The 13,710-nt window shown below is 38.5% G+C and overlaps 1 protein-coding gene across 1 annotated transcript in view; it reads left to right on the top strand.

The window, feature by feature from the left end:
- CACNA1D (calcium voltage-gated channel subunit alpha1 D) overlaps nt 1-13,710 on the top strand; it is a 324,758-nt gene that overhangs the window by 181,575 nt on the left and 129,473 nt on the right. Inside the window, exon 9 of the mRNA XM_084634450.1 lies at nt 2,312-2,481. Within this exon, the coding sequence (XP_084490576.1) occupies nt 2,312-2,481 (170 nt within the window). The remainder of the gene's footprint in view (nt 1-2,311; nt 2,482-13,710) is intronic.

Genomic DNA, 13,710 nt, shown 5'->3' with positions numbered 1-13,710 from the left:
AGCAAGATCAATTATGAAGTCCTTGCTCTGACTGAAATCCATGAAAGTTTTGTCTGAGCAATGGCTGAGTTGGGACCTGAGGACACGGCCTCCGTGTATTAATACATTGGCTTGGGTTCAAATCCCAGTTCTGAACAAAAATGAAAACGGGCTTACTTGTCTACTTGTCATTGTCAATAGACATTTGTCCATATAATAAAATTACTAAATAACGTAATCCTAAGGCTTATTTAGAGCTGTCAGAACTAGCATAATGGGAACGTTAAAATGCAGTAGTATAGCTGTGTGAGGAAGTTTGCATAGTGCCTGCCCTCACTCTCTGTAACTGTAGCCAGTCCAACTGTAGAGAAAGTCGAAATCACACAAAAATGTTAATAGAAGGACATTAAAAATTGGCCAATGTGGGATTATTGTGGGTGGACATTTCTTTTGCAATGTTCATTTGCTTGTGGTGTCTATTCTGTCATTTCCTGTGCAATGTATTGATCACTATTAGATTTTATAAATTAGATTAGAAGTGGAGTTGAACTACAAATATATGGTCTCCATACCTACATTTGATATAAACCTTTTTATTTAATTTCTAATACCTAGCAGTTGTAATATTTTTGTAAACGATTGAATTAAAAATTCAGTTAGTCGTTCCCCAAGCTGTAATGTCATTTCCTTAAAGTGAAACCTGAACACTGGGCATTTTCATTTGTAATAATCACCCATGTAAATGTGGGCCAGCCAAACAGGCACAATCTAGCCCGTGTTATTTCGGAGCTTCCTATTTTAATACCTCTTTGTTAAGCTTCTTTTGTGCCCTGTCACAAACTGGCTGGAAATTTTCCAATAGAGTATGCTTCACTTTCCAAATAATGGAACCAATTCCTTCCCCTGGTAGAAGGGCAAAACTCCTATTGAATCCAATGGAAGAGTTGCCAGCCTACCTGTGGATAAAATTAGGTCCAATGATAGGTTTAAGATGAGGACCCTTCAGATCTTTTGCAAGAAGTCCTATAGTGACAGTTCTATCACTTTTGACCTATTTGCAACCGATGGTTCTTATACACAAGTACCATATCTGTTGGTACGTAAGCACCTTAGAAAATGTTTGAACACTCTAGCAAAGGAAGACCTGGAGCTCACAGCCATGATATTGAATGATGTGTCTCAAAAACCTGTGTGGACCATGTGTCAAAGTACATGTTGCAAGAAAGTACTTCACTTGGAAGTCATTGTGGTAACACCCTGGCAAAAGTAAGGGCAGAGTATGAGCCACACACCATTTGAAGAGAATCTCATGATAAGCAGGTTTCAGAGTAGCAGCCGTGTTAGTCTGTATTCGCAAAAAGAAAAGGAGGACTTGTGGCACCTTAGAGACTAACCAATTTATTAGAGCATAAGCTTTCGTGAGCTATGTTTCATATTCTCTGTGTATATATAAAGCCTGCTGCAGTTTCCACGATATGCATCTGAGGAAGTGAGCTGTAGCTCACGAAAGCTTATGCTCTAATAAATTGGTTAGTCTCTAAGGTGCCACAAGTCCTCCTTTTCTTTTCATGATAAGCAGTGGCACAAGGGATGAACGGAATCACGACAGGCTGTACTGGATAGATTATATTTCCTAACAAATGGTCAACCAGTCAAAAGGGCATAATCCTGATTTATGAGTAACAGGATTTGGGAGGCCTTCTCACAGAGAATAAAGGGGAAAAAGGTTCAAAATCTTGAGCAACCTCTCTACTTGACCTAATGGAAAGTAAGACCACCTAAGGGAGATCCTTTCTCTGTGAAGCATAGTCAGGACATGTACTGACATAAATAGTTTTGGCAAAGCACCTAACTCAGAGTTAACAAAGGTGAGGGCAACTCTAAACCAGCATCTACTTTTTGTGTTGGAAGCAGCACTCTCTCCAAGTACCCTCAGTTCAGTTGGGGAGTGCACTGCTAAAACTGGGAATATAAATTGTGGTGGAGCCAGACAGAATAATGCTTAATTTTTTTAATTAGACTTAAACTTCACAATAGTTGAGGCTTCAAAGAGTGTAGAGGCCAAAATCATAGAAACTGTACTCTTTGATACATAGAATTCTTGATTTTTATAAACTGTATTTATTACCAGTTATGAAAAATGTAGCTTGAAAAAAATTTGTCATGAACTTTTAGTACCACAGTCTTGCTTTGAACGAATCTTTCAAATCTTCTGTATAGTATCTTTAGTTCTTTTGCTGTGTCAATATCTATTCTTCAATGTAGATTCCTGGTCAAAAATGCCATGCAGCCTTATAATCAATATTTGTTCTGTTTTATCTGAAATCAATAGGGAATTTTCCAAGGAAAGAGAAAAAGCCAAAGCCCGAGGGGACTTTCAGAAGCTGCGTGAAAAGCAGCAGCTTGAAGAGGATCTGAAGGGATATTTAGATTGGATTACACAGGCAGAAGACATTGACCCTGAGAATGAGGAGGAGGGTGATGAAGAAGGCAAACGGAACAGTACGTATTCTTTACATGTTATACTCCCACTGAAAGACAATTGGACTGCTTGGAGAAGAGTTAATATAAGGGAGAGGATATAGCATATCAACTATTACTATACTAATTTTGTGTTGTGTAAAAATATGCATTAGTTGAGCATCCACATCTTTATTACTACAATATTCAGTTACCTACTGCCATAAAAAAATGGACTGGAAACATATCCCCAGATTTTGCTCTGCTTTACTCCTGTACAAACCATGATCCACACTCTATTTTGATACCCACTATCAAGGTTTGAAAAGCATTGTTTTATAAAGGTTATCTATTTTATTTTTGGTTTCTAAAATAATAGTGGCTATACAAATTGCATGCATCTCAATGACATTTCAAATCTAGACTCTTGCTGGCATAGCCAAAAGGGATATATGATTGTCAGTGGCTGTGTGTATTAGAGTTAGAAGAAAATGGCTCAGAAAAAAGTACATTCTTAACTCCACATTCAAAGCCCAAGAAATAGGAGACATTGAGAAAAACCTAAAGATTAAATGTTAAAGCCTTCTATTGTGTTAAAAAAGATGGTTTCCACTAATTCTGTGAGGAAAGAAATTTCACCTCAGACATCCCCTCCTGTCTAGCAGTTAAGGCTAGGTCTAGGCAGTGGGTTACTGTACAGCAAGCCAGGGTGTGACTCCACAGTGCACCAATTTGCTGTGTAGTAATGAACTATGTAGACAAGCCCTAAGCATGGTATATGAAAATATCTTTATGAGGAGTGTTTACTTGAGGTGAAATACTTGAAATCTTTAGGGACTTTTAGTCAACATTAAAAAAAGATCACTGTTGCTTACTTTATATAGTTCACCTGTTATAAAGTGATGCACTAATGTCAGTGGTAACGATGAATGTTTTAACACATTCAGATTTATATCATGACAGTCCTCAAATGCTTCTACACCAAAAAGTCTTAGCAGAAATGTCTACAATGAAGATGTTAATTTTATGATTTTGCAACAATTGTACATGGTTTGTAGTTGTCAGCTAGAGTCTGTGTAACTCAGAAATTTCAAATATACCTCTAATGGAAAGGTTTTTATACTTTCTACTTTATTTGCAAAGTAGTGGTTAAAGTCTTAATATGAAATGTATGATGCTTTGGATGAATGATCATATGGAATTAAAATATTTCTGTTGTGGGGTTTCATAATGAAATGCAGTTACCCTTGGAGGTTGAGGGCCAGATTTTGACACCCTTATTTATGTTGAGTAGTACTCCTCAGATAGTTCTACTGGAACCAGTGGGAGCTATTTACCCAGCAAAATACTATTCAGTATAAATAGGGGGATCAGAATCTGGCAAGGAGTGATTTGTCGTAGACAGAAACTGAACAGTATTCCTTATCACGTTAATACATATTCATTATTATTGATATTGCTATTATAGTATTGTTATTTAATTACGAAAAACTGCATTCTTTTAAACATATTTATCATATGTTTAAAATATTTCAATAATACCTTAGCTTTTGAACATCAGTGTAATACTTCATTGATTTGCAAATCAGCGTTGTAGCTAGAAATGATTTCCAGGCATAACATTTGTCACAACTGGTAAATATTGCATGGTTTGTTCCTGAAAATTATTGAAATCGTTTTTTTGTTTTTGGAACTTATTGCCACATAAAAATAATATTTAATAATAATAATAATTAATAACTCCTGTCCCCAGAGTTCCAGATTCCAGAATTTTAGACTTTTTGGTTCACAGTGCCAATAAAGTCTGAACCCATGTTACTGTCTTAGGGGAAACAGAGTTTTATCCTTGATACTATGGGAGAGTGGGAGGCAAGCTTGGGCTGGTGCTGTTACCTAAAAGGGGTAATGTGTATGTATAAAAGACAGCCCATGCAGAGTTTTAATCCTTGAAAGGTAGAAGAGGCAGAGACAGTCTGGAGTTCACTAGGCATTGCTATTGCTATTGATCTTATGTGGAAAGCACTCATATACTGGCGTAATGGGTGTCAGTATAAAAGACTAAGATATAAAAGAAGTTTGTATGTTTTAGAGAGTACAGTTGGGGTCCACATGATGGCTGTGAGGGGTTCAGTCACAGAGACCCCCTTGGGACTGTCACCTGATGTGCTGAGACTACCTCTGAGCCCATTTTCTCTGCCAGTTTGGGCCTTGTTGAGCCAGACATGCTAGCCTGCTGCAAACACAGACCCACAGACCCCCCCAAAGCTTCAGACTTAACTGAAAACAGCTTAAGAAGTGCTCCTGTCTCCAGCACCCAGGCACTCAGTTCCCAATGGGATCCAAACCCCAAATAAATCCGTCTTACTCTGTATAAAGCTTATACAGGATAAACTCATAAATTGTCCACCCTCTGTAACACTGACAGAGAGAGATGCACAGCTGTTTGCTCCCCCAGGTACTAATCACTTACTCTGGGTTCAATAATAAACAAAAGTGATTTTATTAAGAATAAAAAGTAGGATTTAAGTGGTTCCAAGTGCACCGGACCCTCGCTAGAACACGCGTCTATATAGCGCGAATTTGCATATAATGCGGTCGCAGCCATGGATCCCAAATTTAATTACTTTAATTGGAATCCATTTTAACACGGTCCCCACGTTAATGCGGTACCGCGCATGGATCCCAAATCCTGCGTTCTAGCGAGGGTCTGGTGTAATAACAAACAGAACAAAGTAAGTCACCAAGTAAAATAAAGCCAAAACATGCAAGTCAGGTAAATCTCACCCTCAGAGATGTTTCAATAAGCTTCTTTCACAGATTAGACTCCTTCTTAGTCTGGGCCCAATCCTTTCCCCAGTACAGTTCTTGTTAGTTCCAGCAGGCATCTTAGGTGAAAAGCAGAGGATTCCAGATGACTGGGACCCCTTTGTTCTGTTCCACCTCCTTTTATAGCTTTGGAAAAGGTGGGAATCCTTTGTGTCTCTCTGGGTTCCCCCCCTCCTTCTAAATGGGAAAGCACCAGGTTAAAGATGGATTCCAGTATCATGTGACATGTTCACATGTCCTGTGAGACTTCATTACCCACTCGCTGGCACACAGTATACAGGAAGGCTTACAAGAAGACAGAGCCATCTACAACCAATTGTCCTAGTTAATGGGAGCCATCAAGATTCCAAACCACCATTAATGGCCCACACTTTGCATAATTACAATAGGACCTCAGAGTTATATGTCATATTCCTAGTTTCAGATACAAGAACGATACAGTCATACAAATAGGATGACCACACTCAGTAGATTATAAGCTTTGTAATGATACCTTACAAGAGATCTTTTGCATAAAGCATATTCCAGTTATATCATATCCACACTTATAAACATATTTTTATAAAAATGTGGAGTGCAACGTCACGGTGGTCACTGAACAAATCCTGAGAAAACAGACCATGTGCATGGGACCTATACAGGGTCACAGTCTTCTTGCCCAAATCAATGGCAGAGTGCTGTACATCCATGCAGCCACTAATGGGGTTATTGGCCAGGAAACCCATGCAGTATGCAGATGTAGTGGCCAGATCCCATCCCTTCTGCAGCCTGTCCTAATCTCAGACCTATCCTTTCACTGCCCTAGAGAGAGCTGCTCCAGAGCAGTGCTCCGTGGCTTGCAACAGGCTGTGGACATCTGGGAATGGGTTCCCTGTGGGTTAGGTTCCCCCATACAGCAGAACCATGTCTTTACTTAGCTGTGGAAAGAATGGGGCAGCCTTTGTCTGTACATTGTTAATGATTATGTTATTTTAGGTTATGTTAATTGTCAGAAGATACTTTCAGGGCAGGGAATTTGTGGAGGAAAGAAATTAAAACACATTTTTGAGGAAAACCTTGACATTGATGTTCAGACATGGGCAGCCTTTCAGGAGCAAGGATGGTTATTTATACTGTGTCAAAATGAAATTGATGACATGAGAAATATATGAGGAATGCCAGAGGAGAGTCACTTCAACCAATACAGTACAACTCTGCTGCTGAGCACTTAGCAGGTTACATTTTCAAAGCCCTGTACAAATGAACTAACTAATCACCACAGCACTCTCATTATTCCTATTGACTTCAGTGAGAGTTCTTTGAAAATCTGGACCCTAATGTATTTATCAGAACTCCATTGGTACTGCATTGTCTTTGATCTGATAATGTCTCCTTTGGATGCCTTCAGCTTTTAGACACTTAGGGACAGAGCTTCAGTTCCTCCTCTGGCTGTTTTGTACTGTTCCAGCTGTGGAAAGCAGCCAGATAGCTGGCAGATCTGGCCAGCTGAAGATTTCCCAAGCTGTAGTGGGACTTTGCAGCCAGATGTAATTTAGAGGAACCCCAAAATTGCCCTTCAGCAACCCTAGAAATCAGGGCGTGCAAAGGTAGCTTAAAGCCACTTTTCCCCCTCATGTTTCTTCAGCTGTTCCTAGTGGAGCTCTAGCACCACCAAAGATCTTTCCCCTAGTGCCTGCAAAGTAAATAAAAAAGTCCATGTATTTTAGCTACTAGCTGAGCTTGTTTGGGAGTTAAGGATGTTAGATTCTTGACAGTGGGTACAATTTTCAAAAGCTCTTTAAGTTACTTAGGTGCCTACACAGTTTTCATATCATTTTAACTCTATCAGTTTAAAAATTTGCCAGTGTTTAGATGCCAATTATAGCTAAATCAGTACAAAACTTGTGTTGACAAGCCTTATGTCCCAGTTTCAAAAGTGACATAGGCACATATGAGCCTAAATCTCATTGAAAGTCAAAAGGACCTAGGGTCCTTATTGCTAAAGCTGTGTTTGTTAATAGCACTGAAACTCCTAAGTCACTAAGTCCTATAGCATGCATCCAATGAAGTGAGCTGTAGCTTATGCTCAAATAAATTTGTTAGTCTCTAAGGTGCCACAAGTACTCCTTTTCTTTTTGCGGATACAGACAAACATGGCTGCTACTCTGAAACTAAGTCACTTAGGCACTTTTGGAAATTGTACCCATACTTTCCTCCTACTTTCACCTTGGCCTGCAGGAATGCCACCTGCTTTGAAATAAAGCAGAAGAAAATGTAAACAAAAATTAGGACCATGAAAGCACCAGTGGGTTAGATCCTCACGTGCAGCTGAGATATGGGTCATCCTCCTGTGGGCAGAGGCACAGGCTTTAAGTCTATTTCACCCCACAAAACAAACAAAGCACATGTAAGCATCTGAGGTCTCTGGGTTGTTGTGCCCTTTAGGATACTAAGTGAAAATGAGTTTTGATTTGACTTGAGTCATAAAAGTTTTATAATGTGCTGTGCAAAAGTGCACTGGTTTTTGTTATACAATAAACTAATAATATGCCAGTGTCATATTGGCACTAAGCAAGCCCACTTATGTATACTGAATGGAAATTTCCACTGAATAGGCAATCTCTTAGCCTATTTGTGCAAATGTGTTTAAAAAAGTAGAGCTGAATATAATTTTGTGCATGATCTGTGACAATGTGTGAAGAAGGTGTAAGGGCTGCAAAGTGGCCTCACTTCCTTCCATTTGACACTCAAAGATTATCTGAAGGTGCTCTGCTACATTTCAGATTACCTGTGAAGGTATGCCTAAAAGGAGGCAAGATTTCTATGTAGGTATTCAGCAGATCCCTTTGGTGAAGGAAGGAGCCCTCTTGTCTGCATTATGAAGTTGAATTTCTGGTTTGGGAGCTTAGTGAAGTTTAAATGACAAGCACCAGAATAATGAGCTTGAAGAAAAGGTCTGTAAAGACTTGTGAGATAAATTTGGTCACCTTCCGAATATACTCCTACAAATTACTAATTTCCGGAAAGGATTCTTTAGCATAAAGTGTAGACCTGCTAGCTCCATTCATGCCCCCTTTCCACATGGAATGTTCATGGTCACAGGTGTTTGTCAGATCTCTGCACATTCAGAAATAAGGGACTCAGTCCTGCAATCACTGCAAAATTAAACTGTGGATAAAATACTCAAAAGTGCCTGAGTCACTTAGGAGCCTAAATCAATGGGGGTTAGCCTAAGTGACCTACTTCTAAAGTGGGATTTAGGCTCCTAAGTCAGTTAATCATTTCTCAAAAAGAAAAGGAGTACTTGTGGCACCTTAGAGACTAACAAATTTATTTGAGCATAAGCTTTAGTGAGCTACAGCTCACTTCATCGGATGCATTCAGTGCATCATTTCTGAAATTTTAATCTATGCCTCTGTCTTCAGTAAATTAAACATTTTATATCGGTGGTTCTCAAACTTTTGTACTGGTGGTGACCCCTTTCAAATAGCAAGCCTCTGAGTGCGACCCCCCTTTATAAATTAAAAACATGTTTTTATATATTTAACATTATTATAAATGCTGGAGGCAAAGCAGGGTTTAGGGTGGATGCTGACAGTTCGCGACCCCACCCCCCATGTAATAACCTCATGACCTCCTGTGGGGTCTTGACCCCCCAGTTTGAAAACCCCTGTTTTATACGATACCCTTGTAATTCTGTAAAGATTTTTACTGTTAACCAGTGAGTGTTAGGTACTTTTGAATAATGGCACACATTCTAATTATTAAGATGAGAAATACATTGCTAAAATACTTCATAAACTGTTATTATGCACCAAATCCCCGTTCCTTCAAATTCAGTGAAACAACTCCCATTGACTTCAGAGGGACATTTTGGTCCAAAATGCAGAAATTAGTGTAAACTGTGAAAGATTTTAGGCTGTAATTAGTTGTGCTGCTGGTGATTTCATTCTGTGTTCTCTCTGACATTGCTTGTATTGTATATGTGGACACATTTTTATTTTTTTGCATTGCAACTGCTGCCATCTACTGCGTAAATGATGGGATTACATATACTTAACACGAAGGGGTTACATTGGACGACTTAATGGAAAAGAAGAAAGGCAGATTTAGCTGCTTTAGCAGTTCTTCCAATAAACATGGTAAAATGTGTTCTGTTTTGCAGCTGAGCATTCTTTTGTGCAGATGATGCATTTTATATGTTGGTTCTTGAAAACATATATGCCTTTTCTAAAATATAGAGATAAACAGCTTTTGCATGCAGACATGCATCATGCATGTAAATGATCTGCTATTTCAAATGCATGCTTCAAACAGGTTGGTGTTTGCAGTGCTTTAACTTTCTAAAGGCTCATTTTTATCCATTTAGATTTCCACTGAAGTGTGCCTTTGTTTGAGAGTGTTCTAGTTTAAGCGTAGGCTTACCTTTTCAAAAGGCAGGTGAGCCAGATATAAAAGCATCTCTTAAATTCAGATATGAAAAAACCTACCAAAACATTTCAGAAGCTGTATAACTGATTATAGTGTAACTTTAGAACAGCATGTTTTAGAATTGTAGACTGTACAATCATATTGTTTCGGTTGTTGTTCCCACCCTCAATTAATGCAAAATTTAACAAACTAAATACAATGTTCTTATGCTACTTTTTTCCTTTCATCTTGTTAATTTTTTTTCCAATGGAGAAACTTTTAGAATGTAGATAATTTCCGGTCTACACCCTTTAAATAATGGCAAACATAGCAACTTGTCAAAATCACAATGATAGCAATTAGGAAGATCTACTTTAAAATCCTACGTACAACAGAATTATCAGCGCAATGGCTTACTTGTTGTGGTGAGGCAATCACTTTTGTTAAATAGCAGCTAAGATCTGGAGTGCAGTTGACAAATCTGACCCAGTTACTTTATGATATGAAAAATATCAATCCAAACAGAAATTTGTAAATTGAAAGGATACAGGAGATGCATTTTAAGGAAAATACTAGAAAAAATAAACAAAATGTAAAATTCAAGTCAATTATTTTGATGTTAGATTATATCCTACAAGTAAGTGTATCTGCTAATTGAATAAAATATATGTAAAACATTTCAGGAAAATCCTTACTAGATATTTTAAACGGTCTTGTTGATTCAATTTGAAATTATTTATATGGCTTGAACTATTCAATCTACTTTTCTAGTGGCTTGGATAATTTTTACGAGCTGGAATACCTTTTAAAAACATGCTAAAAGACTGCAATAGTTTTTCATACATACTGGAAGTGAACCAGCTAAACCATTGAGACCATTCATGTGTAAAAGAGGGCTGTAGGATTGGGGCCTTTGACTTTGAGAGTTGGATTTTCAAAAACAGTCAGCATTGGACTAACTTTGCTCCTGTGTATGTCAAGGAGAATTTTACTATTGACTTCAATGGGATGAGAGTTAGGCTGCCACTGTGCACTTAAAAATCCCACCCTAACCCATTCTCTTCCAGCCATATGTATTTTTTCATGAACTTCCACCTCCATGGAAAAATTGCAGAAGGACTGCAAGATTAGGCCCTCTTTCCTCAGCTGATTCCAGATAAATCATGTTCTCCATCTGTTTTATTGAGTGTACCAGGTTCCCAAGATCCATGTAGTAATCCCTTAGATCTCTAGTAATCTGTGGAGGGTTAGTTCATTTGGTACATCTGCATGGAGAGCTGACGCATTTATACTATTACTGTCCAGAGCCAGGCTACCAAGCCTCCCCACCTGCACCAGACCTTCTATGGAGTTGCCAGCAGAGACTGAGAACCTGTGGGAATTAATACTGACAGGATCAACATTAAGGGCTTGTCTACATGGTGCATTAGTCTGCACTAAAGGAGTATAAATTCTAGTGCGCACTAGCATGTTGCACACAAACTGGCCTGTGTGGACCCTGCTGGCATGCACTAAAAATTCCCTAATGTGTGTTAATGTAGTTCTGTTTGAAAAATGTGCAGCAGGAAACTTTTAGTGCATGCCAGTAGGGTCCATACAAGCCAGTTTGTGTGCAATACACTAGTGTGCACTAGAATTTATACCCCCTTTAGTGCAGACAAGTCCTATCTCTGTAGGGGAAAAATAAATCCCATATCTACGGTGCAGCACAGAGCAGCTCCCTCCCAGTTAGGCTCTCTTAAGCACAAACACTGAGTGGCTTCAATGTCAGAGTGTATAGTGCCCCTATTCATTCTCTTTATGCCTTCCAATTTCTGCAACAAATGAGGCAGGGGTCTGGTGTATAAAAAAAATTATGTAATTGTATAATTAAAGACTGTATCATAATGCATACTTGCTGGGAGGCCAAATTAAGGTTGCACAAGCAATCTTAATTCTGGCATTTCCTAACTTTAGAGTGTTTGATTTTGCAACTATAATAATGTTCTTTTAATGTGCTTTATTGTTTGTAATATCCTAGGTTTAAAAAAAATGCAAACTGAAAAAAACCTCAGAAATTCCATCATGTGTGATTTGAGCACCAGTTCTACTCAGTTCTTTGGATTAGGAGATGTATGTGTTTATTGAAGATCTCCTGTAGAAATGAACCAAATTACAATTTAAGGATGCCTGGGAAATTTTCAATGATAAACTGTTTAACTTGCCCGTTCATCATCTGGTCAGTTTTTAAAATGCCAACCTTTAGAAAGTTCATGTACTTCCCAGATGTAGGCGGATAAACAAATAGATATGTGTCTGTTAAACAAATAAGCTTGGCTTAAAAAAATTATGCTGTGTATTTTTAGAAAATAACAGAAATAGCAACTTGTTCAAGTCACAATGATATTAATAAGGAATATATAGTTGCAAATCCCAGATATAACAAAATTATTGGAGCAGCCAGCTTTGTGGTAGAAAGGCACAATCATTTTAGTTGAATAATAGCTAAGAGTCTGGCAGTAGCTGATATATTTGACCTAAATACTGTATGCTTTGGAAAATATCACGTTACATGCGGTGTTTATATTGCTTAAAACAATCACATTACCTTTGAAATTGATTCATATAATTTGAATTCAGGTGATATTTTTAGTGCTCTTGAACTTTTTAGGGGAGCACCAAAAAAAGGGAGCAAATCTTAATAAAGCAGATAATCCCTGTATATTTCTGTGCATTCATATTTTCTAGGGAGGAAAAACATGTCTCTCGCTTAGCACACCTGAGCTCTAACAGAAGGCCAGTCTCATTAAGCTCATAAGGTTTCCCACTGATTCATCCTATCCACTGTTGTTTTCCCCCATAAACTCCTTCTCCTTAAAAGGCTGTGGTCATATAACTCAGCCTGTTTAGTGCAGACGGCAGTGCCAGTTTGGATTAGCTAGGGTGGGTGTGCTCGTGCAGTGTTGCTACTGAGCTCCACTTGGGATTGAAAGGCTTGTTACCACTCCTGAAGCTAGGTCTCTCTATACTGCTATTCATAGTACTACTACCAAGCCTCTCTCTTGGCCTATTATTAGAGTTTAATACATGTTGAGTTTCTAATTTCCCCTATATGGTCTATTATGCTGTGATTGCTCCCCACACTTTTCCCCAACACTACACTTACAATGTCACAAATTGAAATAGGATTGATTATGACCCTGTTAGAAACAGGGTGGAAACCTGGCCTCATTGTAATCAATGGCCAAACTCGTAATGACTTCAACAGGGCCTAGGATTTTACCTAGAACCTTTATTTTTCTTAAAACAGCTAAATTCAGGAAAAGTGGGGTGAAATTTCTGACTGTGTATTGACCAGTAATAGAATCTTGCTAGGATTGAACTCTAGCCTTGTCTTAAAATTATATTATTGTTATCCCTTATTTCCCTGTTTTATAAACAATCTGATATTTATTTATTGAGTGACACTTTATAAGAAACTGGATAGTAGCAGAAAGCCTCCATTTCGTGTTTTCTAACTGGAGGACAACCAATAGCCCTGTGCTACAGGACCTGAACTTCCCATTTTTGTTGGATGTATGTATACTACAGCCTAGAAACAGTGGGCCTAATTCCCCTTCCACTTGACATCTGTTTTATACCATTGCAGCTCCTCCGATCTCATTGGAGTCATTCATGATTTGCACTGGTGTATATGAGAGGGAAATAAGGGATTGTGCTAAAGTATGCATTTATTTCTATGAATTGCGTACCGATCTCACTGACTATTCAAGTGAATAAGAGTTGCAAGATCAGGCACTTGGTAAATCTTCCCCCCTCCCCCCTCATCTGCAAAGAAGCCATTCCCAGTTTTGGCAAGTAAAAAGACTGTAGAACTCCAACAGAAGACAGAGGGTCATATTCTGCTCTGTTACACCAGTGTAAATACAGAATAACTCCACTGGTGCATCTGAGAGGAAACTTTGTCCCAAGAAGCCTATCCTCCTCCCATTAAAATAAGAAGCATAATTCTCATTGATGACTGTTGCGTGGAATCAGGCTTAACATTATTCATAAAAGAGTTGGGGGAGGGAAGTG

Source organism: Lepidochelys olivacea (assembly GCF_965140295.1).
Source record: "Lepidochelys olivacea isolate rLepOli2 genome assembly, chromosome: 7".
NCBI lineage: Eukaryota > Metazoa > Chordata > Testudines > Cheloniidae > Lepidochelys > Lepidochelys olivacea.
This window is presented reverse-complemented; position numbering and strand designations above follow the sequence as displayed.